General features: G+C 37.7%; 2 protein-coding genes and 1 long non-coding RNA gene across 11 annotated transcripts in view; 2 read left to right on the top strand and 1 right to left on the bottom strand.

Moving 5' to 3' along the window:
* Window positions 1-598: 598 nt before the first annotated feature.
* On the bottom strand, window positions 599-26,157 carry LOC125787000 (uncharacterized). Its single transcript, XR_007428956.1, has 2 exons — window positions 26,103-26,157; window positions 599-951 (listed from the first exon to the last, which is right to left on the bottom strand). It is a non-coding gene; the product is annotated as an uncharacterized LOC125787000 (long non-coding RNA).
* Window positions 813-27,739, top strand: part of paip1 (poly(A) binding protein interacting protein 1) — a 67,420-nt gene continuing 40,493 nt past the window's right edge. For all 3 annotated transcript variants that reach the window (XM_049470712.1, XM_049470713.1, XM_049470714.1), the window contains exons 1-2: window positions 813-951; window positions 26,103-26,156. In XM_049470712.1, the coding sequence (XP_049326669.1) occupies window positions 813-951; window positions 26,103-26,156 (193 nt within the window). The remainder of the gene's footprint in view (window positions 952-26,102; window positions 26,157-27,739) is intronic.
* LOC125786998 (sentrin-specific protease 2-like) lies at window positions 958-15,210 on the top strand. Of its 7 annotated transcripts, none has more exons than XM_049470719.1 (16): window positions 958-1,100; window positions 1,817-1,936; window positions 3,757-3,935; window positions 4,034-4,105; window positions 5,111-5,613; window positions 6,668-6,836; window positions 6,964-6,987; window positions 10,156-10,271; window positions 10,457-10,498; window positions 10,581-10,652; window positions 10,739-10,804; window positions 11,456-11,544; window positions 11,634-11,745; window positions 11,833-11,941; window positions 14,670-14,740; window positions 14,895-15,210. In XM_049470719.1, coding segments are annotated over exons 6-16 (807 nt in total). In that variant the 5' UTR covers window positions 958-1,100; window positions 1,817-1,936; window positions 3,757-3,935; window positions 4,034-4,105; window positions 5,111-5,613; window positions 6,668-6,835; the 3' UTR covers window positions 15,000-15,210. The 7 variants fall into 7 exon arrangements, with proteins under 7 accessions (XP_049326676.1, XP_049326675.1, XP_049326680.1 ...); XM_049470722.1 differs by lacking the exon at window positions 6,964-6,987 and adding an exon at window positions 8,163-8,231 and having other exon boundaries at window positions 959-1,100; XM_049470718.1 differs by having other exon boundaries at window positions 6,668-7,974.

Here is a 27,739-nt window from a genome sequence, read left to right as displayed (position 1 = left end):
TTAATTAATTATTTGATTGTACCAAATAATAAAAACCTCTGGAATATAATCAAGAGGAATATGGATGATCACAAACCATCAAACCACCAAACTGAACTGCTTAAATTTTTTGCACCAGGAGTAAAGCAGCATAAAGTTATCCAAAAGCAGTGTGTAAGACTGGTGGAGGAGAACATGATGCCAAGATGCATGAAAACCAGGATTATTCCACCAAATATTGATTATTTCTGAACTCTTAAAACTTTATGAATATGAACTTGTAATCTTTGCATTATTTGAGGTCTGAAAGTAAATAAATGCTCAAAATGAGAATATTTTTATTTGTAATTTGGGAGAAATGTTGTATGTAGTTTATAGAATAAAACAACAATGTTCATTTTACTCAAACATAAACCTATAAATAGCAAAATCAGAGAAACTGATTCAGAAACTGCTATAAGTAATATATTAGTGTTTAAATGTTAAGTTATATATTAGTAAATGTGTGTTTTTAGTGTGTTTTATGGTAAAGAGCGGCTGCAGTTGTCGGCAGGGCTCCAGCAGTAGGTGGCGCTGCTGTTCGGCGGGTCTGCAGAAGCTCCGCGGCTCCAGAAGAAGCGCTGGGAGGTGTTTGTAGTCCAGATTGGATCTGTAACCGGAATATTCAGTAAATAAATAAGATCTCCGGCCCCCCGCTGTGACCCCGCCGCCCGCGCGCCCGAGATAGCACACACACCGGACTCGATCAGCTTTAATCGATTAATCTGACCAGACTCGGGTCCGGCGGATGATCGTGTGAGCTGTGTCCGCCTCTGCTCGCTCTCAGCTCGGCCATGGCGGAGAGCTTTGACCGCGCTCCCGGAGCGGAGAGGACCCGGGGGAAGGCCGGCTGCCCCCCCGGCGTGAGAGACGCTTACCCCGGCCGGCAGGGCGAGGAGGACCCGGGGGCTTCGGTCTTCAACCAGTGCGAACCTCTCAGACAGCCCAGGTGTTCTATCATTTCATCCTACCCATCGAGTGGTCCTACCGAGGCTTACTGCGCATGCGCACATCATTTTTACGTCAAATGACGATGGTTTTCGGGTACGCCCATAATTTTATCCTACCTGGATATAAGTACGGTGAGTTAACTTGATCTTTATAATGTTTTAACGTCTATTTAATGTTCATTGTTTGCTTTAAGCTTACTATATGAACTAGGCGTCATGTTAATGTCTGCAGGAGTGTTTTAAACGTGTACATAGAAGAAAAAAATACCTTGAGTGGTTAAAAATGGTGCGGTTAAGTTCAAAACTATTCAATGTTTGTAACGTTAACGTTACTCACGGTGGTTTCGGTAGTTTGCGCTTACCCACGTGTAACTACGAGCCTTACCTCATTAATTTGGTGGGCTCAAGAGCACAAATATATTCAGAGGCTGTTTTAGGGCTTTTGAGCAAATACAGGTACATTAGTCTGGAGTTAAGACTTGTCTTTTAGCCTGATAAATGTACACAGAAGTTAGCTAGCCGAGTGAATTAAAGCTAGCCTTCTAGACACGGTTAGTTGAGCCTATTGTCTACGAAACTGAAACTTAAACAGGCCAAACCATGAATACTTAATATACAGTAATATAGTATAATATATATATATATATATATATGTCTGTGTGTGTGTGTGTGTGTGTGTGTGTGTGTGTGTGTGTGTGTGTGTGTAAATATATATGTGCATATATTTGTGTGTGTATATATATATATATATATATATTTCTATTATAATAGAGTGGTATTATCAGTGCTTTTTGAAATTGTTTTGGACTTTAAATTGACCCTTTTCTTCCATCCATCTTCCGTGATAGCCATGGAAAAGAAGTGGGAAACAGTATACAATCTTCTGTCTTCGGGATCATACCCATCAGACTTTGACAAATCACAGCGGCAGAACCTTCTGAGATATGACTCCAATTTTCAGATAAAGGGTTAGTTTGTATAAGCATCTCTCTTTTTATGATCTCCTTTTTGCTCTCTCTCTCACCCACACACACACTCAGATGTATAGCATATATATGGTGATTATGTTCAGAATTCAGAATTACAAGCAAAAACAGTACTCCCTTCATTAAAACTATAGGTAGGATAATTCGATAGCCTAATTATGATCATAAAACAGTACTTCCTTCATTAAAACTATAGGTAGGATAATTCGATAGCCTAATTATGATCATAAAACAGTACTCCCTTCATTAAAACTATAGGTAGGATAATTTGATAGCCTAATTATAATCATAAAACAGTACTCCTTTCATTAAAACCATAGGTAGGATAATTCGATAGCCTAATTATAATCATAAAACAGTACTCCTTTCATTAAAACCATAGGTAGGATAATTCGATAGCCTAATTATGATCATAAAACAGTACTCCCTTCATTAAAACTATAGGTAGGATAATTTGATAGCCTTAATATGATCATAAAACAGTACTCCTTTCATTAAAACTATAGGTAGGATAATTCGATAGCCTAATTATAATCATAAAACAGTACTCCTTTCATTAAAACCATAGGTAGGATAATTCGATAGCCTAATTATGATCATAAAACAGTACTCCCTTCATTAAAACTATAGGTAGGATAATTTGATAGCCTAATTATGATCATAAAAGAGTACTCCCTTCATTAAAACTATAGGTAGGATAATTTGATAGCCTTAATATGATCATAAAACAGTACTCCCTTCATTAAAACTATAGGTAGGATAATTTGATAGCCTAATTATAATCATAAAACAGTACTCCCTTCATTAAAACCATAGGTAGGATAATTTGATAGCCTAATTATGATCATAAAACAGTACTCCCTTCATTAAAACCATAGGTAGGATAATTTGATAGCCTAATTATGATCATAAAACAGTACTCCCTTCATTAAAACCATAGGTAGGATAATTTGATAGCCTAATTATGATCATAAAACAGTACTCCCTTCATTAAAACTATAGGTAGGATAATTTGATAGCCTTAATATGATCATAAAACAGTACTCCCTTCATTAAAACCATAGGTAGGATAATTTGATAGCCTTAATATGATCATAAAACAGTACTCCCTTCATTAAAACTATAGGTAGGATAATTTGATAGCCTAATTATGATCATAAAACAGTACTCCCTTCATTAAAACCATAGGTAGGATAATTTGATAGCCTAATTATGATCATAAAACAGTACTCCCTTCATTAAAACCATAGGTAGGATAATTTGATAGCCTAATTATGATCATAAAACAGTACTCCTTTCATTAAAACTATAGGTAGGATAATTCGATAGCCTAATTATGATCATAAAACAGTACTCCCTTCATTAAAACCATAGGTAGGATAATTTGATAGCCTTAATATGATCATAAAACAGTACTCCCTTCATTAAAACTATAGGTAGGATAATTTGATAGCCTAATTATGATCATAAAACAGTACTCCCTTCATTAAAACTATAGGTAGGATAATTTGATAGCCTAATTATAATCATAAAACAGTACTCCCTTCATTAAAACCATAGGTAGGATAATTTGATAGCCTTAATATGATCATAAAACAGTACTCCCTTCATTAAAACCATAGGTAGGATAATTTGATAGCCTTAATATGATCATAAAACAGTACTCCCTTCATTAAAACCATAGGTAGGATAATTTGATAGCCTTAATATGATCATAAAACAGTACTCCCTTCATTAAAACCATAGGTAGGACTGTAAAATCTCATTGATAATCTAATAAAGTATTTAATTGTATTATGTAGATGGAGATCTGTTTTTTGGGAATCAAAGAAGGGTTATTAAAACCAAAGAAGAAGCCATGTTGCTGTTCCAGGAGTTTCATTCCTCTCCCATGGGTGGACATTCAGGAATCTTAAAAACACGGACAGCCATGTGTTCCAGATTTTACTGGCATGGAATGTCAATCGACATTGACAACTGGGTATGTATTTTTTTTCTCATTTGTTAGTTTTTTTAACCAATTACTGTATTTTCAAATAATTGCAAGCTGTTTGGATTTTAATTGGGTTCATCTTAAAGGTACTGGAATGTGATAAATGCCAGAAAATTGGAAAGCCTTTGACCGCTGCACAACCACTACAGTGCATTAAGGTAAATAATTGTGTTTTTGTACTGAATAATTCGCATGTGGTTGTGATTGCTTTTACCAAGTTAAACCAAAAAGAGAGTTTTCTCTCATTGCATGTTGAAAATGTAGTGAACTGAGCTGCACAATATAGACGTTGCAACACTATTCAATTATGGTAGAAACTCATAATGCCAATGAAAAATAAAGCCATAATACATGCTCCTGCATCAATTTTCTCATTTATGGTTTCAGCACATAAGCTGTCTTTTGCATTTTATGAAATGTCCTAACCAGTGGAGCAATGAAATTACTGCGAAATATTTAGTAAAACCTCCGTATATCAACTTAAATATTCATTATAAGCTACAAACTTTTGCCATCTCCTTTAAAGTTACTGGTTTGAGGTTGCATGTTTTTTTTTGGACTGCAACAGTGTCATGTTTCCAGTGACTAATTCAAACTCCTCCTTACCTTCTCCTTAACTTAAACAGTCTAATGAAATAAAGCCAAGTAAATCGATCAAAATATAATGTCATGGTTCTTAAATAATTCTGACACAGTGTCATTCTTTTTTTCTGAAAGTGAGAAAAATTAAAAGACAAGCAAATACTCTCCTTCCATTTTATTCAACATGTTATATCCTGAACTGCACAAATTCCAACTAGATATGATTGATTGTGCTCTTTTTGTAATCAACAATGTCCATGATCAAAAAAATAATTATGTAAGAAATATAGTGACCAGCCCTACTTTTATTTTTCTACTGCACTACCTCATATCTACAACTGATTACTTCCATACTTTATGTATAGTTTTTGTATTTATATATTTATGTATATATTTTTAAGTCTCAGTTTTGAATTTTAGTTTAGAGTCTTATATCCCTTACTGTGCTCTCTTATTGTACTACACCTATTGTTTTTCTACTGTGTTTTGTAACTGCTACTGGCTGCTAAATTTCCTTTGGGATCAATAAAGTATCTATATATCTGTCTTTAATTATAGCTTATTTGTTTTTTGCTTTGTAGGTGTCTGCGGTCTGGGAGCTCATTGGGATAGACCTAACAGGACCATTACCAAAAACTTCAGATGGCTTTCAATACATTTTGACAGTTACAGATTATTTCTCAAAATGGGTAGAGGCCTTTCCTTTGAAAACTAAATCTGCAGCTGAAGTGGGTAGAAATCTTTGTTCTATCATTTATAGACATGGCTGTCCAAAGCGCATCCTTTCAGATCAGGGACGGGAATTTGTTAATGATGTAAGCGTAATCATTAAACTGGAAAACTTTTGAGCCCTCTGTTTATTAGGATTCATAGTTGCTGTCTTGACACTATGCTTGTGATGATTGTGTATTTATTTTGCATGCAAATTGAATGTTTTTATAAATATATTTGATTACAATAATCATATCTTTTTAAAGCTTAACCATAGGCTTTGTGAATTGCTACACATCCAAAGGAGCGTAACAGCAGCCTATCATCCACAAACAAATGGCCTGGATGAGAAGACTAATGACAATATAAAAAGGTATATTTTTGTATTTATTACAATGCTTGCAAGGCAAAGCCAATTCAACCACACCCTATATAGTGCCTTATGGAAAGTGGCAAATGCATGTAATACAAAACAGTGTCCCTTACATTGTTAATGGCATTGCAGACAGTGTGGACTCAACATATTTCCTGTTTTGTCTGATCAACTTCATGTTAATTGCATGTCATACATTAGTTTTAGATTTTAGGCCTTCAACACAATCCTAAAAGGTTGGGATAGTACAGCAATACAATTTTGTAAAATAACGAAATATTTCTTCGTTGTTTGATATCCTTGGTGCCTAAACCAATTATGATCATCGTGAGAAGGGCACTACAAAGTAGTAAATGCTTCACTGTGCCAACTTTAAGGATGTGCTATAGGCCTATAATACAGTATTTGAAGTATATTAACAAATAAGTTGTCTGCAATGAAATAAAGGGACATGTAAAAAACACTGGATTGTTTGTTTGCATTTTCCACACTTTCCCAACTTTTTCTGATTTGGAAATGCATAAAAGCATTGCTCTAAAACATGTCACATGGTGTTTTTTTGTGCATAAACTTGATGATTTCATTCTTTTCCAGCAAGCAATGCATTTCCTTTAGCAAATTAATATAGATCATTTGTTCCCCTAACTTTTGTACAGTTAAGCACCCCTTCATACTTTAACAGCAGTCACACTTCATTCAGCTTTCAGCACAGGATAAACTACTAGTCTAATAAATCGTCAATTTAAGTTGAAAAAGTGATATGCAAGTGGGACCAGGGAACAACACATTACTCTGTATCATAACTAATTCATGATAAAGAGTAAAATATTAAGTAAAATAAATGTTTGGTCATGTCCTGGACATATAGTGTCTGTACAGATAGTTAATGGAATGAATGAAATGAAGATTCATTTCAGAGATGTAGCCAAAACGTCACTGGTATTCCACATGGTGGATATTGGGAACCACTTATATATACTGGCATTAGCTATTATTTATTGGTAATTTGGTTTACGAAGCAATTTTTTTAATTAATTATATTTTTGCATTTTAGAGCCCTTAAAAAATTGGTCAATGACCAGCAAAACGATTGGAATGTCTATCTGGATGCCACCCTGTTTTCATTGCGGTCTAAAGTGCACACTACCACAAAATTCTCCCCGTTTCTTTTGATGTATGGGAGGGAGGCAGTGTTCCCTTCAGAGGTTCCTGTTGAAGTGCCAGTAAGTATGTTTTTGTCTTTACAATTGTAATAAAATTATGACTCTCTATTAGTTTCTCAGATGACAGTCTTGGAAGTCTGTTGATAATTTTCTTCTTACCATCATAATCCTAAATAACATGTAACAGTGTTGAGGTCTGGACTCTGGAGTGGTGAGTACATTATACTGAGAACACCAGAACCTTCCTACCTTCCTTGTTTTGTGTCTGTATCTTCCTTTCTCATTGAGGGCTTTATGACTGAAACACATCCTTCTAGACCCATAACATTCAGCTGTCTTTTCACAGAGGAAGGATGAACAAAAACACCTGAAACTGGGGCTTGTCTGTCTCTCTCTCTCTCTCTCTCTCTGTCTCTCTCTCTCTCTCTCTGTCTCTCTCTCTCTCTCTCTGCTCAAACTAATGTTTAACTGATGCAGGCAGTTTGGATAAGGCAGTTTACTCTGGTCTACTGTATTCACTAATTGGGGTAACATTTGCTGACTGTTTTTCAATTTAGCTTTCCAAGATTATTCTCCCTGAAGGAGGATACAGCGAGTTTCTTGATTCAAAACAAAAAACATCGGAAGCTGTTAAAAAAACAGCAGAAGATAACATACGTAAGTCTCAAGAAAAACAAAAAGAAGCATATGCCAGAAAAGTGCAGAAGAAATACCAAAATGTTGAGTATAATGATGGGGATGAAGTACTTCTACTGAATATGAGGAAGCGAGGAAGGAAAGGCGGAAGAATAGAACCGGATTTCTCTGGTCCATATGTTATCCAGTCAGTCCGTGGCAAACTTGTCACATTAAAAAAACCCTGAAGGAGCCATCCTGAAAAACAAATACAACATTGGCCATCTAAAACCATATAGAAGAAGCCAGGCAGCCGACAGTAGCAGCAGCATCTTCTCTCCTTGTCCTCAGCAGTCTTCTTCCAAGAAGAAGAGTTCAGAAGAGTACACAGACCCAAATGTACAACGGTGCTCAGTTATACGTTTAGCTTCAAAACAAGCTGATGTCAAAAAACATGTGCAAACAACCACAGTAACTGAAAAGCCTGCAACAAAGAGCTCATCAAACACTGAAACAACTTCAGTAACTGAAAAGCCTGCAATGAAGAGCTCATCAAACACTGAAAGAAGCATTCAAGAAGAAGGTGGCATAGTTACAAAGTTCAGATTTTGACCTGTTGGTCCGTTTGTTACCAGTTTGGTCTAACCCAGAACATTTTTGTTCATGGAGGTTTGCCCATGATAAACTGTTTTCTTCTTCTTCTTCTTCTTTCTATAAGCCCCCTGGCTGTGTTTGAACTGTTGGTCTTAATCTTGCCATTTCACATTTTAGGGTGGACAAAATAACCTATGAAAATGCAAGGTATTTGATGTATCGAAGGAATTCTTCTCCAGCCCCTAGGTTGGATTTTTACACCTAACATCTTATGAATTAGGCTATGCACACTACTTTCCATTGATTCTCCCACAGTCCTAGATGATTCCTTTAAACATATTTGTTAAATAACAATCATTGTTTAGGTTATCATGTCCATCCCATTTATTTTTGCTTTTTTTGTTTGCATGAGGCCTGTTGGCCTGTTTGTTTTACACTGTTTGTTTTATTTTGCCCTGTTTTAGCCTTGTTTATCAGTATATAATAGGGCTGTCCCTAACGATTATTTTTTAAACGATTATTCTAACGATTATTTTTTTCGATTAGTCGACTAATCTATTCATTGAGAAACATATTTAAATAATTATGTTACGTTTTAAAGCAAACGATAAATTACTATATTTATATATAATAACAACAACAACAACAACACAAGCCTACTAAACCAAACCCCACACTTATAATCACTTACATGTACAGCACGTTGTTTAGATCTATAACGCTAAAAATGGATAAGCTCCCATACACCACAACCGTGTGTTGCACTGTTTTCTGTGACCGCTAGATTTTGTGACCACTGGCAAGTAGTTCTCAGCAGACCGGTGCACTGGCCGATTCGAAACGTGTTCGTTTCTAATGTTTACCCCGACTGGCCAAAACGGTTCAGTTTAGGGCTGAGGGTAAGGTGTAGGTATAGAAAGCTTCCGTTTTGCCAATGAACGCTCATAACCGTGAGCACTGGTCACAAAATTCCGACGGTGACAGAAAACGGTGTGACACCGCAGCGCCGACGGCGCTAGCTAAAATAACTTAAGGCAGCTAGCTTAGCTAAACACCTGAACTTATGAATAATGCTACTGTTTCTGGAAACTGCGAAATGCCATGCACAAATATAAACCAAAATGTATAATTTCTGCCTGTGGCAGGTTTAAAACCTTTGGTAGACAGCCTTAAGTCTTTTTAAGGACACCCGCGGAGACCCTGATGTAAACGGTAACTTACTGTGTGACCCTGTTGACATAGTGCTCCTGGATGTTTGCGCTTCAAGTGCTCCTTTTGCACGTATGGCAGAGGACCACATTATTGCCCTTTTGCGTGAAATGCTCCCAAACTTTAGATGCCCGCTGGCGTTTTTTTGTAGCTGGAGATTGCTCTCCGGAGTCCAAGCTCTCTAGAGCTTAGATTCTCTGCCCGAACCCGACATGACCCGAGGCCCGCCCGTAAATCCGACCCGGGCTCCAGAAAATAGTCCGAGATGTAGGCGTCTGTTTTTTAATTATATTTTTATAAAAAAAAAAATAACGAAAACTGAAAGTGAAACTAAACTAATTTATTTATAAGCGCTGTTTTCACTACCGCAGTTCTACAGCGGGGGTGTTGTGCCGATTCTGTCCGCGAAGCGGGAGTCAGATTCAGCAGAGAGTCGGATTCGGCACAAACGCGGCGGCACCTCGCGGTCCGCGGTGTCAGTTGTAAGCGCTCGCGCTAGCCGCAAAATACGGCAGAAAACACTGAGGGAGCTGCAGAATTATGAATGGAGCTCTCACCAGAACAAGCAAATCTCTCTCTCTCTCTCTCTCTCTCTCTCTGTCTCTCTCTGTGTCTCTCGCACGTGAACTCCTCCGCGTTTGACTTGCAGAACTGTGTTTAGCTGTTCTTAAAAATCATTTTAATTAAATAATAGTTCTATGCTTCTATGTTACCCTGTTAATTAACATAATTCTGATCATATTTCGCTCATTAAAACAGCCCGAAAACAGCCAGTTGGAATTTTTGGGCCGATCTAACCTCTAATGCTCTCCACAGGCGCCGCCATGTTTACGACGCGCCGACGCACGTTATGCAAATCGATGTATTTTTGTAATCGATGACGTCGATTATGTCGACGCGTCGCCCCAGCCCTAGTATATAACTGATATGGTGATGCTAATGTTTACATATTTATTTTCAGTAATGAGACTCTGGTCTTCAAAGGACAACAATCAGGTGGAAGCAGTTGCCGGGCCATACAAATTGTATGATTCTTCTTTTAGAACACTGCAAGGGACCGAATGGGTCGCTGATGAAGTAAGAATTAGAAATAAATAAAGTTTAATTAGTCCTTCTCAGGATTTAGTTCCAACTGGCTGGACACTTTTGCTGCTGGATCAAACTATTCAAAGAGGCCAGGCAGTTGGAACAAAATCCTTAGAGAGATTTTTTTTATAAACAAATTGTTTATTTGTTTATTAACAATTATTGTGTGAATATAGGTGATTGATGCATACCTGAACCATCTGATTGAACAACATAAGGCAAGTAGGGTTTAAGGATGTAGTTATTTTGAGATTCTTTGATATGTTCTTATCATACTAATTGCTGGTTGCTGTTTTACAGACGCCTGTATATCAGCTGTGTGCAGTGGTTGCTTCTTCTTTAGCTGCTGGACAGTTTCGATGTCTCAGAAAGGTAATGCATTTACACATAAAGTTCTGGTGATTACTTAACCCATTTAGAACCATAACCAATATTTTCTGTTGAAAACTTAAACGCAGATGAAGTTCCCAGTTGAGGACACATGGCTGTGCCCTGTCAATACCGGAGGACATTGGATTCTTGTGGTGTGTGTTCTTAAAATTACATATTTCCAGTAATGTTGCTTTGTTCATTTCCAGTTATGGGTCACAATATATTGTCAGGATATATATTTCAATGCATACTACAGTGGAAAACACTGAAGTTCATAAAATCAAATTCAAGCATTTAATTCTTAGTTCCTATTTCACCAACAAGGGTATTTTTAAAGGGGTTAAACACTGAAATATTTTGGAATGAACAGTGATCTGAGTAATACTGTGTGTACGTAAAATACATTGGACAATCTTAAAGAAAGATTTGTTTGAGGTAAAGAACCATTTTTGTACACAATATAAATAAATGCAGGATGTAATAATGTTAAATTTATTTAAACCATATCATATCAATGCATGAAAATGCATTGTTTTAAATTTAATACAAGCAACAAATTAAAAAAAAAAAATGTTCACCACTGTGTTAATCATTTGGGAACTAAGGACGGGGAGACACATAATATACTCAGTCATCTTACTGACCTTTCAAATCAAATAATTTTTTCCACCGAGTGTTTTTAGAATTATTCAGCTTTTGTACATTTTTTTGTGTTACTTTTTTTGGAAATAGGATTGTATTTGGGAAAAAAAATTAACAGAAAATCACTGTTAAACCAAAGTATTTACATTAATTTTTTTTAGATTGTCAGCATGTCAAGAAAGATCCTCTCCATCATTGACCCCATGGGAAATGAGGGATTATATGAGAGAAAGATTTTGCGGAACTGGAGGTAAGCTTCTTATTAAGAAACCTATTTCATCTTTTTTACAAAGAAACATACGCGTTCTGATTGCAAATATTATGTTTTGGGCCAAATAGGAATTTTTTAAAGATGATTGGACACCAAGATCACAGCGCTGAATGGCGAACAACAGTATTGAAACACAACCCACAGCAAGATGCGAGCAGCTGTGGCGTTTTAGTGCTAAAGGTATGTTAACTTTTTCAGCTTTTGTTCACATAAATATCTTCAGGCCAATTGGTGTATGGTTTAAAAGGTTTGTAAATAATATTGCAGTTCGCAGAAGATTTTCTTTCTACTGGAGCTATCGACAATGTGCAGACAACACAAGCAGCTATTAGCACCGCCCGAATGGGGATAGCCTGTTCATTGCTTGAACGTAAAGGTGAGTTGTGTAGCAGTGGCCATTATTACCATATCGTACATTATATTTTGTCTCTCACCTATGCTCTATGAATCAATTTTGGTTAGGTGATATAGTATTTTATGTATGAATCAAATTGTGTAGTGATGCTTGTCATCAGTGAAATACAACCATAAAATACTCACAGTTCTTTCAGTGTGTGTTGTACTGGTACATGTGGGTGAGACACTACAGTGTTGCTGTTGTTTTCGAACACTGTCCATTCACTGTCCACTCTATTATTAATTTCTAACTGGTAGGTCTACCTTGTTAATGTAAAGTTAGAGATAATAGCTGCACAGTTTGTGTTCCTCTAGTCCAGGGGTGTCAAACTCATTTTGGCCGAGGGCCACATTGGCATATTGGCTGTCCTCCGAGGGCCAGATGTAACTTATAAATGTAATAAAATGTAACCAAATGTAATATATGTAAATGAATGTAATTACTCCTTAATGTTAAATAACTCTCAATATATTATTTATTCAATCAAATATTACAGTTGCATGGAAAAAATGTTTGCTTGTTGCTCTATTAACATAAATCCTTTTAATTTGTCATGTCATGAAATCCAAAAACTCCATCAATCAAGAACCAAACTATTCAAGTGAATAGAAATGACATCAAGTTATATTAACTTTGAAATTATTAACTGAAATAAGGCTTAATAAATATAAAATCAAAAATTGTGAGCTGTTAAGAACATAGCATTTCCTCAGATTTAGCAGTTCCTCATCCAACCACTAGTGGGAGCTGCAGCAGCAGCACCACAAGTCCGCAGTCTTTACTGAGTCAGAGCTACAGCCCAGCCACGGGCTACAGGGCTCAGCTCAGCCAGTCTGGAGCGTTTTTAAAATTTTTAAGTTCTTCTGTGTATGAAATAAAGATTTTTGTAACCGAATAATACAGCTCTCTACAGTTCATCTTTCAGCCCAATCAGCTAACAGCAGCCGTTTAGAGCATGAGTCACTGCTGGGATTACATTATAAACAGGTCAGTTATCGCGCTGCTAACCTCAGGATGTTTATAACTACGGAGTTTAGTGGACACACCACGGCTGCAAGGTTAGACTGTTGAAGGATACTGAAGACTATTAAAGGCTATTGGAGGTTATTGAAAGGGTTATTGAGGGCAGAAATCAGTAAAGGCTGGTTAGATAAGTGATTCACGTCCTCGTACTTTGCTGCGGTGAAACTGCGACTAGCGCTGTCACAGTGATGTTTATTAACGTCATTAAAACAGATGTCAGGTATTGTCTTATAAATATTTACACAGAACTTATATCTCTCCTAAAAAGCGTTTATTTTGGTCAGTAACACTCTTCGTAACACAAAAGGCATACCGGTCTTTCGCCTTGAAGCACAGCCGTCCGTCTTGTTGAGAATTTAAAGGTTAAAACATTGTCTTATAATCATGGAAACTATCAATTAAGGGTTAAAACATTGTTGTCCTATAATCATACAAAATACTTAATGAAAAACCAATCAGTATAATCCATTAGTGATTTTAATAAGGTTTACTCAATATGTTAATCAATCAATATGTTACCTGTATTCAAAAGGGAATTATTTAGCACTTTGTAATCTTTATTCATGTTGGTGATCATATGTTAACGGACACAGTACTCTTTAGAATCATATAACAAATGTAGTTTATTTGAGTTTGCACAAGAATGTTTCACAACACATGTGTAGCCATCTGTGGTTAGTTAGACCTTGAGAGTGAGGGAGGTTGACCCGTCCCCTCAGACCAAAGATAAGGAGGGAACTTCTACTGAAATTATGTTGCCAGAACCAGGCGGGAGGACAATAGATTTATTATACTGAAGACGCAGGTGACAGGCAGGCATGGCGTCATGTCAAGATAGGACACAGTTTATGGGACCAGGGGGGGGCTGTTCAACCTTCTTCACTCACACCATAGTGGGATGATCTATATAATATGGTGTATGTCTTTTTGTGTTAGAACATTCTCCTTGACTCTCTGAGCGGAGCATTGTTCCCGGAAGATCTTCTGAAATAAACTGTTAAATTTGCTGAAAACTTGGTATCCTGACTCCTCTTGACTTCTCTACTCATCTCAACCATTTAAAAGAATTCAGGGGGAACGCACTGGAAATGGCGCTGTAAAGGGTAGTGCGGATTTTCCCAACAGTCTGCATCAACTTCTCTTTTTCTGGACATTATGGGATAAACATCTATATGTCTCAATTCCACCCGCGAAGTTACGCCTTCCCTCCGGCAGGGTTTCCACATCAATGACTACACTGCCGTGTAGTGGCAGAAAGCCGTAACTTTGCGGGTAATACAATCGACAAGCATTGTGGGAAATGTATTTTTTGGTCAAAGAACGCTTCTGACCTATTTATTATAGACACTAAGATCTTACAAGCTCTCGCGGGCCACATAAAAAGACGTGGCGGGCCACATTTGGCCCGCGGGCCTTGTGTTTGACACATGTGCTCTAGTCCTTGATCAGTGCAAACATGACACTGTTGGCTGGATGTTTCTGGTTGATGTATTATTCTCAGTCCAACAGTGACGCAGTTCTATTTAAACACTCCAGCAGCACTGCTGTGTCTGATCCACTCACATCAGAACAACACAAACTAACACCACCATTTCAGGGTCACTGCAGTCATGTAACATTGTCATTGCAGTAGCATTTTTCTTTTTGTGCAAAAAAAAAATAATGAAAATGAATTTGCTTCAAGGCAATGCAGAGGACTACTGCACAGTTTGCTCTATGCTGGAAGGGGATGGAGACAAGAGCATGACTGAAATGGTAAATATTTACATGTCTGCAAGTATGCAGTACTCTCATTGTTAATGAGTTACAATAAAATAAATAAGTAAATATAATCGTTTTTAATGTTTTCTTTTTCCTATTTGTCACACATTGTTAATGGATATCAATTTGATTTTTTTTTTTTTTTTAGGTGCAGTGTGATGTGTGCAGTCGCTGGGCACATTTTGAATGTGTCCAATATAGTAAAGAGATTTCCGCCAACTACCACTGTAGAAAGTGTACAGTTAACAAATAACCTGAATGTATTTTTTCCTGGATTAAGCTGCACTTTGCACTGTTTGTTTTAAAATGTAAAATCTAAGTACACTGTATAATATGTTTATAAAAATGTGTGTTATTGGATTACAATGCAATGTTCAACTTAATTAGTAAAAGTATTAGCAAACCATGAGAAAAAAAAACTTTGGGGATTCAGTAAAATCACAGTGAACCTTAATCAACTCCCATCAGGTCATCCGATTGTGGTTATTTCTGCTATCGAATTATCCTACCTATAGTTTTAATGAAGGGAGTAAGTACTGTTTTATGATCATTTTAAGGCTATCAAATTATCCTACCTATGGTTTTAATGAAAGGAGTACTGTTTTATGATTATAATTAGGCTATCAAATTATCCTACCTATAGTTTTAATGAAGGGAGTACTGTTTTATGATCATATTAAGGCTATCGAATTATCCTACTTATGGTTTTAATGAAGGGAGTACTGTTTTATGATCATATTAAGGCTATCGAATTATCCTACCTATAGTTTTAATGAAGGGAGTACTGTTTTATGATTATAATTAGGCTATCAAGTTATCCTACCTATAGTTTTAATGAAGGGAGTACTGTTTTATGATCATAATTAGGCTATCAAATTATCCTACCTATAGTTTTAATGAAGGGAGTACTGTTTTATGATTATAATTAGGCTATCGAATTATCCTACCTATAGTTTTAATGAAAGGAGTACTGTTTTATGATCATATTAAGGCTATCAAATTATCCTACCTATGGTTTTAATGAAAGGAGTACTGTTTTATGATCATATTAAGGCTATCAAATTATCCTACCTATGGTTTTAATGAAGGGAGTACTGTTTTATGATTATAATTAGGCTATCAAATTATCCTACCTATGGTTTTAATGAAGGGAGTACTGTTTTATGATTATAATTAGGCTATCAAATTATCCTACCTATAGTTTTAATGAAGGGAGTACTGTTTTATGATTATAATTAGGCTATCGAATTATCCTACCTATAGTTTTAATGAAAGGAGTACTGTTTTATGATCATAATTAGGCTATCAAATTATCCTACATATGGTTTTAATGAAGGGAGTACTCTTTTATGATCATAATTAGGCTATCAAATTATCCTACCTATAGTTTTAATGAAGGGAGTACTGTTTTATGATCATAATTAGGCTATCAAATTATCCTACCTATAGTTTTAATGAAGGGAGTACTGTTTTATGATTATAATTAGGCTATCGAATTATCCTACCTATAGTTTTAATGAAAGGAGTACTGTTTTATGATCATAATTAGGCTATCAAATTATCCTACCTATAGTTTTAATGAAGGGAGTACTGTTTTATGATTATAATTAGGCTATCGAATTATCCTACCTATAGTTTTAATGAAAGGAGTATTATCAAATAGAAAGTGAAACACAAAACACGCGCGGTAGTATTTTTCGACAAAGTAGCATAAATCGACAGATATAATCTATCATTCTGCGCCACGGTAGGACGTTTCGACAAGGTAGGACAAATCGTCAGAACAGGTCGTCAGAACACCGGGTTTTTATTAGTGTAAAAGTGAATATGTGTAGTAATAGTGAGTGTGTGAGTGAGGGGTGTAGTGTACACTCTGCTGAGTGTAACTTACACTGTTATACCACTTTAAACTGTTTAAACTCAGTGAAGTGCCACAATCAACAAAGCTAGCAAGTTAATGCTAACGGAATCGAAGCACAGATACCGTTAGCTTAGCTTAGCTTATCATAGTTAGCTAGTCTAGTTTTGGGTCCGTTTAAAGCGGCTTCTAGTGAGATTCAGTGTGAGTCTGGAGACAGTTCTGATTGTTTTAATAGTAAACTGTATATGTAGATATATCTAATAGTAGCACTGACTGTAACGTGTTTCTATAAAAGGAAATGTTATTGAGGGGACTCCAGCAGTGAATGTATATAATGTAGGGTTACCACAGTAACCAGTTTCATAATAATGATAATGAATGATAATTATACACTATATATTTGCTTATTACAGATTGTGGGGAAATACTAAATTATTATATGAATATTTTTTTTTAGTGCTCATACTGTAAACTACATTTACACTGTAGTGCTCTTACTGATGTTCAGACTGTAAACATAAAAAAAACATACTGTAATTATATAACATCCTACAGCTATGCCATTTTTATTCAGATTTGTTCTTATTTTGTGTTTTGGGGTTTGGCAATATGGCCCTAAAAATAGCATGCTATTTAAGCCTATTTTTGTGATGTGGTGGTGATGGTGATGAAATTCTTGGCAATATGACAAAACACTGATAATTTCAATAATAATAATAATAATAATAATAATACTAAAAATAATAATAGTAATTATAATGATAATTTGTACATCTGCAAATATTCTTAAGTTTTAATTCGTACTCATAAAGCATCTCCATAAAAAAACAAACAACTAGAGATCACTGTTTCAATACAGAACAACACTATATACCTCATACGGTCACTAAATTGTAGGGCTGGCCCGAATAGCGTTTTTAGAGCTCCGGATATTCGAATATTCGTTTTTAAAAAAAGAGGTGTAAAAAAAAAAAAAAGCAAATCACGGCCCCTTTAATCCACTGAAAAATGTTCAATTTGCTCTGACCGACGAGACATATTCACCCCGGATTTTTGGTGTTTTTATCCCGGATTTTTGTGCTTTCACCCCATATTTTTTCTGTGTTTTTAGCCCAGATTTCTTTGTGTTTTCATCCCGGAATTTCTGCTGCCCCACACCGAGGCTGCTGCTGCACGGTTTCTCCACTGCGCAAGCCAGCCCAGTAAATTGCTGTTTGGGTTTCACACTTAGGCTATTTGCTTAAAAAAACAAACAAAAAAAACGTTTGTTCAGGAAGTATTTTATATTCTTAAACATTGTTGATTATATTAGAGGACAGTCATTGTAAACTGTACTTGGTCTATTTCGGTTAAAGGATTGTGCAGGGCATATTACTGATTTTGTATTTTTGCACTTGGGCTATAAGCTCAATATTAAATATTTCGTTTGTTTAGAAATTATTTTATATTTTTAAACCATGTTAAATTATATTAGAGTAGAGGAAAGTCATTGTTAATGACGTTATTGTACTTGGTCTATTTCGGTTTAAGGATTGTGCAGGGCATAGCCGTATTATTTGCACTTGGGCTATAAGCTCAATATTAAATATTTCGTTTGCTTAGAAATTATTTTACATTTTTAAACCATTTTAAATTATATTAGATAAGAGGAAATTCGTTCAGACATCATTTTTGTAGGCCAGGCTTTTGTAACCGATTTAGCCCCTACTGTTGCCACATTACCCCTTACGTTTTATTATATAAATCAGTTTCGAAGAGCCTGCATTTTTTTTATCATGTATAATAGAGGTCTGCGCGAGACTGATTTTTAAACCCACTCTTCCACGCTCCCGCGTTTCTGTCTCGTTACCGCGCCGCAAAAAAATTGCTTCTTTTAATCCCGCGCCCGCCCGCCACATACACATTTCTGCCGCTCCCGCCCCACGTTCCTAATATAAATTAAATAAACTACATTTAATGCTTCAAATTTACTTATATATTTATTAAAACAGCAGCGCTGAATAGTGTGGTCCCGTTCCTTACCCCAGTCCAAACACCATCGGTGTGTGCGTGTGTGTGTCGGTCCATCCTGCGCGTTGAGAGTTTTCTTTAGGTTTTTTTTTTTTTACAATTATTACAGTTTTCTTAACTATTTATTAATTTGCTCCCGCATCGTCTGGATTAAACTCCCGCTCCAGCCAATAACAGTTCAGTTCTGTCCCGCGCGCAAGATATTCTGACGGGACCCGCGAGAACAGAAGTGGTTAGAGTGAGGTGGAACTCTGGAAAGGAGAAAAAAAACGAATATCCGAATACCAAAATTAAAAACCGAATACCTACTCAACGAACGAATATCTGAATACCCGAATATTCGGGTCCAGCCATACTAAATTGATTTATTTGTATAATTTATAAATGATGACTGTATATTATTCTTTTATTACGACTTTTAATTAATAATTTAGGACAGTTAAGAAATGCTCTGATCGTTTCTGAGACGTTTATTATACCAAAACAACGTATACTGTTGCCTCTTTACTATAACATAAACAATATTTGTTTTGTAATTAGAATTAATATTACAGTATATAGTATATAATATGCAGTGTCTCATTTATCTCTGTTTTCTTGGACAGTAATAAGTGTGTGTGTGTGTGTGTGTGTGTGTGTAGGTCAGTCATGAAGTTCAGCAGCATGATTTTGGGTGTGCTGATCATTCTGTCCATCATCATTGGTAAGTGTAACTGAAAAGTCATGGAATTTTTAAAAATCTATATTTACAGGCCTGGATAATAAAAAGAAAATAGTGAAAAATATGTTCTACAAATCTTAGTGTTTCTCAACTGAGAAATACATTTAAATAATGTAATAGACCACTGAAGAAGTGTTGTCATTTTGTAGTCATGTTGATTATGCCCGTATTTGGGGTTCCATGTCTAAGCCGTCCAAGTAAACAGCGAATTTGAATGAGCTTTTCAAAAACTGGCCTCTGTCACATTCTGTGGTAAATAAATATGTTCAGAACCCTGTACGTTTTATTCTGTGTACATTGACTTCCTAAATATCACTGGATCCTCTGAATTTCAAGATCATTTAAGGGTAGTAATCAGAAAAATGCTAACTTTAAGCTAATGCTTAACTGAAGTCTGGAAATGACCCCGGACTGGATTCTGCACAACACCAGTGAACTCCGGTTCATGTTGAGCAGTGTAGTGTTGAGCAGTGTGATGTTGAGCGGCGTGATGTTGAGCAGCGTGATGTTGAGCAGCGTGATGTTGAGCAGTGTAGTGTTGAGCAGCATGATATTGAGCAGTGTAGTGTTGAGCAGCATGATATTGAGCGGTGTGGTGTTGAGCAGCGTAGTGTTGAGCAGCGTGATGTTGAGCGGCGTGATATTGAGCGGTGTGGTGTTGAGCGGTGTGGTGTTGAGCGGTGTGGTGTTGAGCGGTGTGGTGTTGAGCAGCGTGATGTAGAGCAGCAGCGTGATGTTGAGCTGTGTGATGTTGAGCAGTGTGATGTTGAGCGGCGTGGTGTTGAGCAGTGTGATGTTGAGCAGTGTAGTGTTGAGCGGTGTGATGTTGAGCAGTGTTGGATGTTGGATGTGTTGGAGCTTTAAAATGCAGATAATAAGAAAAAGTGTGTCTCAGTTTAGCAGTGTTTTCCCTGCAGGTTTAGTATTAAATTACAGTCATTCGTTTTTACAAATTACACATCACCTAATCAACTAACTACCTGCCCTCTCTGAGGCGATAACGAACCAGAAACACCCATTTATTTCACTGCATAATAAAGAGGGTAAATGTTAAATGTGTTACAGCTGCTTCTGGAGTATCACTGACCTGTTTTAGTGATCTTATGCTGTATCACTCTCAGCTCTCCTCAGTAGGGCAGTGTGTAAAATGCTCCTAACTTACGGCCTGCTGTTTTCTGATTGGCTGGAGTGGCCGGATTAATTTGAATATTAATTTGAATTAATTGAAATTTGAGCTCTGCTGAATTTTTTCACCGGAGGGTGGGGCTGCCTTCAACCCAACCCATCCCAGCATGCACTGCGGCATGCAGCGGCTCTCTCCAATGAAAAGAATGGGAGGCGTTAGGGCTTAAGTGCAAGTGGACGAACTGTAACTGTAACAGTAAATTCCCTCAGTGAGAAACATGCTGATTTAATGCTGTCTGACTTCATTCAGAATAAAATAAGGCAGATAAGGGGCTCTGAGTGGTCCAGCAGTCTAAAGCGCTGTCACTACGATGGGGAGATTAATAGTTCAAATCCTGGTCATGCAGCTTCCCATCAGCTGCCGGAGCTCTCAGAGAGCACAGTTGTCCTTGCTCTCTCTGGGTGGGTACAGTAGATTGCGCTCTCTCTTTCCCCTCATCACTCCTAGGGTGATGTGGATCAGCACAAGGCTGCGTCTGTGAGCTGATGTATCAGAACAGAGTCGCTGCGCTTTCCTCCGAGCGTTAGCGCTGTGATGCTACTCGATAATGCTACAGCATCAGCAGCAGCCCAAATGGAATCAGCTCAGAGTTTAGTCATTTAGTCATCTACACAATGGAGCTCTCAGGATATGACAAATTTTTTTATTAAAGATTGTGTGTCAGTATTTCTTTAAGATATAAGGTCAGAAAATGTGCTGCTGTCTGAATGTTCACTGAACAACATACAGGCAAACACCTTAAACCTGCCCTGATCCACAGAGTGTGAGTTTAGATCTGAGGAGTAAACACGAAGTAACTGCATGGCCTCCATCCACATGGTTGGGCACATGCTTGTAAACGTGAGCATGTTTGGAAAGCTGTGCTCCTCAGTCCATCACAGTTTATCAGTGCAGATATTTCCAGTTACAGCTGAATTCACACTTTTAATCCCAGAAAAACAAACGCTCTTATTTACCTTTAAAAAGACATTTAAATGCTGATTAAAGGGCCGATTACTGTTGTTTTACTGTTTTCTCGGGTTTTGAGAGCTCGGCACTGACTCAGCTCTTGATTGGTCCGGACGGGAGACAGTGTGCGGGTGGGGGCAGGGCTGGTGACGTCATGGGCCCTGCATTGTTTAATATCGCGATATATATTGATGAAAAAAAGAACATTTGCAATGTATTTTTTTTCCAATATTGTGCAGCTCTAGTGCCGCATTTAAAGGCTGGTTGAGTCACAGCTGCTCGACTCCATCTCTGTTCAGTTTGGTATGTGGACTACCTCTGTCCACCACGTCCTCCAGAGTATCCTGTCCCTGATTTGGGACACACTGTATTCACGCGCTGACTGCATGATTGATAAATTGTCCAATGAGCTGCATTTTTTTGGTAAAAAATATTTTGACGGCACCCCCAATGAAGCCAGAGGGCACCCTGGCTGAGAGAATTGTATATTTAGTACTCAGTGTCAGGATGGGTGGAGTGTAGAGTTTCTAAAGCTTTTAAGGAATGGATGAGGAATGTTGATGGTGTTAACCAGAGACTGTAAAAAAGATGGACGCCGTGTCTCCGTTTCCGTTCATTAAATAAAAATAAAGGTAAAATCTTCGTCCATGTTGTTGATCCTGATACCAGAGTCTGCGCAGTAGAGACCAGAGGAGGGAGAAAGACTGTGGAGAGACCCGCCTTCTCATTTAAATAACCCCGCCCCTGAGGACTGCCTCCAAAGAGCTCACACATTCACTGGTCCCACCCTGGCTAGGTGTAACTTCGCCCTTTAACAATAACCACACCTTTTCTAAATAGAGCTGAATAACATTTTTAAAAACAAATCCTGTGGGGATATAAAATGTAACAATATAAGCAGAGGTTACACTAGCTGCTGCATTTAAATAATGGAGGTAGAATTACAGTATATTAGAAAAAAACGTGATTGAAAGTTGTTCTGTTTTGCCATTAAAACCTATGGGGATGGGTGGAGTTACACAGCTTTCTGCAACCGAACAGCAGGGGGCGCCCGACCTGTGGTGGCTTCACTTTAGAGAGACGATGCTCTGTCCAGCTATACACAGAATATGGTGTTAACAGTATATTTTTCTTATTCTCTCTTTCAGAATGTATATCTGTTAACGTTCCGGTAACAGATATACAGATAACGGATGTGAATCTGCGGATTTTGGGTAAGTGATTATCAGTGTTCAGAATGATGTAAGGTAATGTTCATGTTCAGATTCTGTGTGGTGATATAATGTTGGTGTGTGTATCAGATGGTGGAAATGGGTCTGAAGCACTGGGTCCGGAACATGAGCACTCCCAGAACCACAGCAGTGCTGACTATCACAGTACGTATCTCAGCTCACAGAACAGCGTTCACAAAAACCTGTATTATTTATTAATACTGCAGGCAGTGTTTATAACACTCACTGTATTTATTGTGTGTGTGTGTGTGTGTGTGTGTGTGTGTGTGTGTGTGTTGCAGAATGTCTGACCTGTGTGTGCCCAGAACGTCCAGCAGCTGGTGTTCCGGTGTGGATAGTGGTGGTGGTGCTGGTTCTGGTGGTGGTTGGTTGTTTGGTCGGAGCAGAGAAAATCGTGAAGCTGAAGAGAAGAATGAGGGAGTTCTGGAACAGATCAGCCAGTAAGAAAATCATAAGAACGGAAATACTACCTCCAATCCAGGACCAGAACAAAGACTGACTGAAGATGCAGTCTGAAGATCTGTCTGTTTTAAAGATTTAGAGATAGACAGAGATAGACAGACAGATAGATATAGCTAGACAATTATTGTCTGTCTATTTGTCTGTCTATCTCTCTCTATCTCTCTCTATCTTTCTCTTGCTTCAAAAGCTAAATTTTAACTCGATTTTCTGAGTGCTATTAACTGGATCAAAGAGGTTTATTTGGACCGGGGTGCGTTTCCCATAAAAACAACAGGAGCTATCATTAAACGAACACAATACAGTTTATAGTTAATCAATACAATTCATTGTTAATCAGTACAATTTATCTGATTTTATTCATTGTATTCATTAATGTAGTATTTATTTTATTCATAAGACAGGAATCTTCTTTAATCACACCGTGAGGAAATTGACAGGGTTTCTGCAGTAAAGGGAATACTCACAAAAGAAAAAGGGGCAATGAATTAAGAGATTAGGATATAAATATTAATAAGGCATCAGAACGCAGCAGCAATAATAAAATACAGTATTTAAAAAATAATCAAATATTTTAGCACCTATTTTAAATACAGATGATTAATTTCAGTGCATTAATTGGCATAAACTGTATGATTGTTGATTATGATATTTTATGAGAAAAGAGATATATTTTTAAAGAGATATATTTTCTAAATGTTTAAATGTTCATAAAGCAAGATTAATATAATTTATTTGATTTTCTAACATCTGTACTCTCTCCTGTTTGTATTGGGTCACTGATAACATGATCACTGATCTAATCACAGGTGTAACGCTGTAGTTAGAGGTTTAGAAGCTACAGCTGATCAGTGGTTGTGAATGCTCGGTGTAACGATGGATTAGGAAACGTCTGTAAAGCTGAATGATGGTTTGTGTATCTGCATGGTACCAGACTAACATTACTTTAGGGAGACATATCTGTGGTTCAGCCTCTTTCTGTCGGTCTGTGTGGAATTCACAGGTTCTCCCCGTGTCTGTGTGAGTTTCTTCATTGGGTGTTGGTTGAAATTGCCTCTTGGTGTGTCTGTCTGTGTCGGTCCGTGTCTGTCTGTGTCGGTCCGTCTCTGTCTGTGTCTGTCTGTCCTTTGATGGATCGGTGGTCTGTACAGGGTGTATCCAGCCTTTTGCATGATGCCAGTAGTTTAGAGAGAAATGTTGTCTGTAGTTTATAGAATAAAACAACAATGTTAATTTTACTCAAACATAAACCTATAAATAGCAAAATCAGAGAAACTGATTCAGAAACTGAAGAGATCTCTTTATTTTTTTCCAAATGCTGTATATATTTTTTTTTCTTTAAAAAGGAGAATAATTATATTATAAATATTGTAAATAATTATTGTAAACTGAATGAAGATAATTGGATCTGGATCAGTCTGACAGTAAAAGGAATAATCAGTGAATGTATTAAACTCAGCTCTGTATTATAAATTGCTCTTAATAATACATTCATTACTGCCAAATATTTTATTCCTTCTATTATCAGACTATTCAGTTATGATGATCTATGCTGCTCACTGTGTGATGCACTGCTCTCTGTTCTTTTACAGATCTCGTGATCTGTTTTCTCTGACCTGTATGGAAGTCCCGGCCGCGACAGCGCTGAGCCACTTTCCAAAATAATTCCCGACCAGCACCAACACGGTTTCGATCCCTGAACCTTTCTCAACACCCATCTCAACACCCATTTCAAATTGGATCAATAGGGAATCAAGCAAAATTATATTATATATACAATTTAGAATTTATTGTAAGTAAGTTTGAATTTTGGTCACATTTTCACAATCTGTAATAAATGTATACAACCAAATATGTTGTGAGTCTCTGAGAAATAAATCACATATATACATTATTTGTAATTGTAATATATAATATGTATTGTATGTAAACTCCACCACACTCATAATGGGAAATAATGTCAGAAGGAATTTTGTTGCAGTCCTGCAGTTAGTGATCCCCCTGTCTTTGTAAAATCTTAGCCTGTGACTGTTCTGTGAGTAAAAAGTCTCTGACGAGTCTTTAGATGTGAGAGGGTGTGAGAGGGTAATCCCCACCTCCAACAATACACACCACCAAAAAATAAAAATAAAATAAAACACCCCTGCCAAAAACATCCCTCAAAAAAACTAGTAAAAAAGAAAAAACACACACCAAAAAAAGCTGTTAGCTAAAGTAGTAATATTTGGGTGAAATAAGCCTTTAAACTTGTTTTTTTTGCATTATTTGAGGTCTGAAAGCAAATAAATGCTCTAAATTATAATCTTTTTATTTGGAATTTGGGAGAAATGTTGTCTGTAGTTTATAGAATAACACAACAATGTTCATTTGACTCAAACATAAACCTATAAATAGAAAAATCAGAGAAACTGATTCAGAAACTGCTATTAGTTATATATTAGTGCTTAAATGTTAAGTTATATACAGTGTTTAAATGTGTGTTTATTAGTGTGTTTATGGTGAAGAGCGGCTGCAGTTGTCGGCAGGGCTCCAGCAGCAGGTGGCGCTGCTGTGCGGCGGGTCTGCAGAAACTCCGCGGCTCCAGAAGAAGCGCTGGGAGGTGTTTGTAGTCCAGATTGGTAACCGGAATATTCAGTAAATAAATAAGATCTCCGTCCCCGCGCTGTGACCCCGCCGCCCGCGCGCCCGAGATATCACACACACCGGACTCGATCAGCTTTAAGCGATTAATCTGACCAGACTCGGGTCCGGCGGATGATCGTGTGAGCTGTGTCCGCCTCTGCTCGCTCTCAGCTCGGCCATGGCGGAGAGCTTTGACCGCGCTCCCGGAGCGGAGAGGACCCGGGGGAAGGCCGGCTGCCCCCCCGGCGTGGGAGACGCTTACCCCGGCCGGCAGGGCGAGGAGGACCCGGGGGCTTCGGTTTTCAACCAGTGCGAACCTCTCAGACAGCCCCGGACCTCACCGCCCACAACCAACACCACCACCTGCCCAGGTGAGCTGCTGCAGACAGGTGAAACGTGGGTACACTGGAGACAGGTGAAGATGAGTACGAGTTAATTGGGCAAAAAGACAAAAAAAGGTCCAGGTTAAAAGAGGGAAGGCAGAGTAAGACAAGGCAAGATCGCATGTAGGTTCAGGTAAGTTCAGGTAAAACAGAACCTCAGGTAAAGTGAAACTGGAGGCACAGGTAAAACTGAGGCAGGCAGAGTTAGGGCAACAGGTGGATACTGGTCAAATAGTGGTTCAGAAAGAAGATTAGAGGCAGATAAAGTAAAAGTTAAGAGTAAAGTGGAGGCAGGAAAGCTGGTTTACAGACAGGTAAGATAGTGTGATTGTAGGTCCAGTATAAACTGGCAGTGAGTGAGGTACAAGTACAGGTACAGGTTACACTAAGCTGGGTATATGTTAAATGAACAGGGTCAGGTACAGGTGTAATTAGTGTTAAACACAGCTAAAAAAAATTGGAATGTGGATAAAGTGGAAGCTCAGGGAGGCACACGGTGAGTAAGGTAAGACAGGAAAGCTGGGGTTAGTGGGTAAGGTTACAAGTACAGGTATAGAAAGATAAACTGGGGATACCTTTAGTGGACAGGTTAAGACACAGGTGTAATTGATGATATTAAACAAAAAAAAAATTTGGGAAATCAGCCAGCACTTCTAGGAAGCTAGAAGAGTATGACAACATTGGTTTTAGTAATCTCTACTCAGATAAGGTGAAAGCTTGGGAAAAGTGGAGGCACTGATATCTCTTACCTGGGAGCAGGTGTAAAGTGTAAGTATATGTAAAATAGAGGTCCAAAATGGCACAGGTAAACTAGAGGTTAACAAGGTTGGATAAATTATATGGTCCAATATATATATATATATATATATATATATATATATATATATATATATATATATTTTATATATATTTTTTATATATTTAAATATATATATATATATTTTATATATTTAAATATATATATATATATATTTTATATATTTAAATATATATATATATATATATATATTGTGGCGTGGAAGAGGAAGGAGGACCCGTGAGACTCATGACAAGTACTCAAAGCTCTTTTATTGAACTGGCTTGCCACTCGCTTACAGCCTTTAACAAGGCTAGGAGAGCGAAACCCAACTACACACAGACACACAGCACAGCCAGGGCACCAAAACCACTACTCATCTACTCTATGGTGAGTGCCCTGACTGGCGCTCATCTGCATGGCCCCTCCCCATAACCTAGGAAACGGGGGAGGGACCAACTATGTAGCCTGGAACACACAGCACACATAACACAACAGAACACGTGGGGCCACACACACACAGAACAGAAACAGGCCTAATGCAGCCACACACACACGCCCCAGAGCCGCCACATAGCCCCCCCCTCAAGGGTCAGCCGTCCCGGCGACCCCACAAACCCGACACTAAACCCCATGAACAACAAAACATTGCTTTTTTTTTTTTTTTTTTTTTTTTTTTCACAATTAGTCACACACAAAGTCCGTAAGGTGGGCGGGCGGCCTTCTCACCCGTGGCTGCCTCGAGTGTCCGGGCAAAGCGCCACCCGCCAGCGGC

Source organism: Astyanax mexicanus, chromosome 22 (genome assembly GCF_023375975.1).
Source record: "Astyanax mexicanus isolate ESR-SI-001 chromosome 22, AstMex3_surface, whole genome shotgun sequence".
Classification (NCBI taxonomy): domain Eukaryota; kingdom Metazoa; phylum Chordata; class Actinopteri; order Characiformes; family Acestrorhamphidae; genus Astyanax; species Astyanax mexicanus.
This window is presented reverse-complemented; position numbering and strand designations above follow the sequence as displayed.

Bases quoted from the DNA above. Each gene is read 5' to 3' on its own strand.
- LOC125786998 (XM_049470718.1), top strand. From the start codon at position 7,932: ATGAAGAGCTCATCAAACACTGAAAGAAGCATTCAAGAAGAAG. The intron at 10,272-10,456 runs GTAAGAATTAGA...GTGTGAATATAG, and splicing joins CCGAATGGGTCGCTGATGAA to GTGATTGATGCATACCTGAA. The intron at 11,545-11,633 runs GTAAGCTTCTTA...TGGGCCAAATAG, and splicing joins AAGATTTTGCGGAACTGGAG to GAATTTTTTAAAGATGATTG.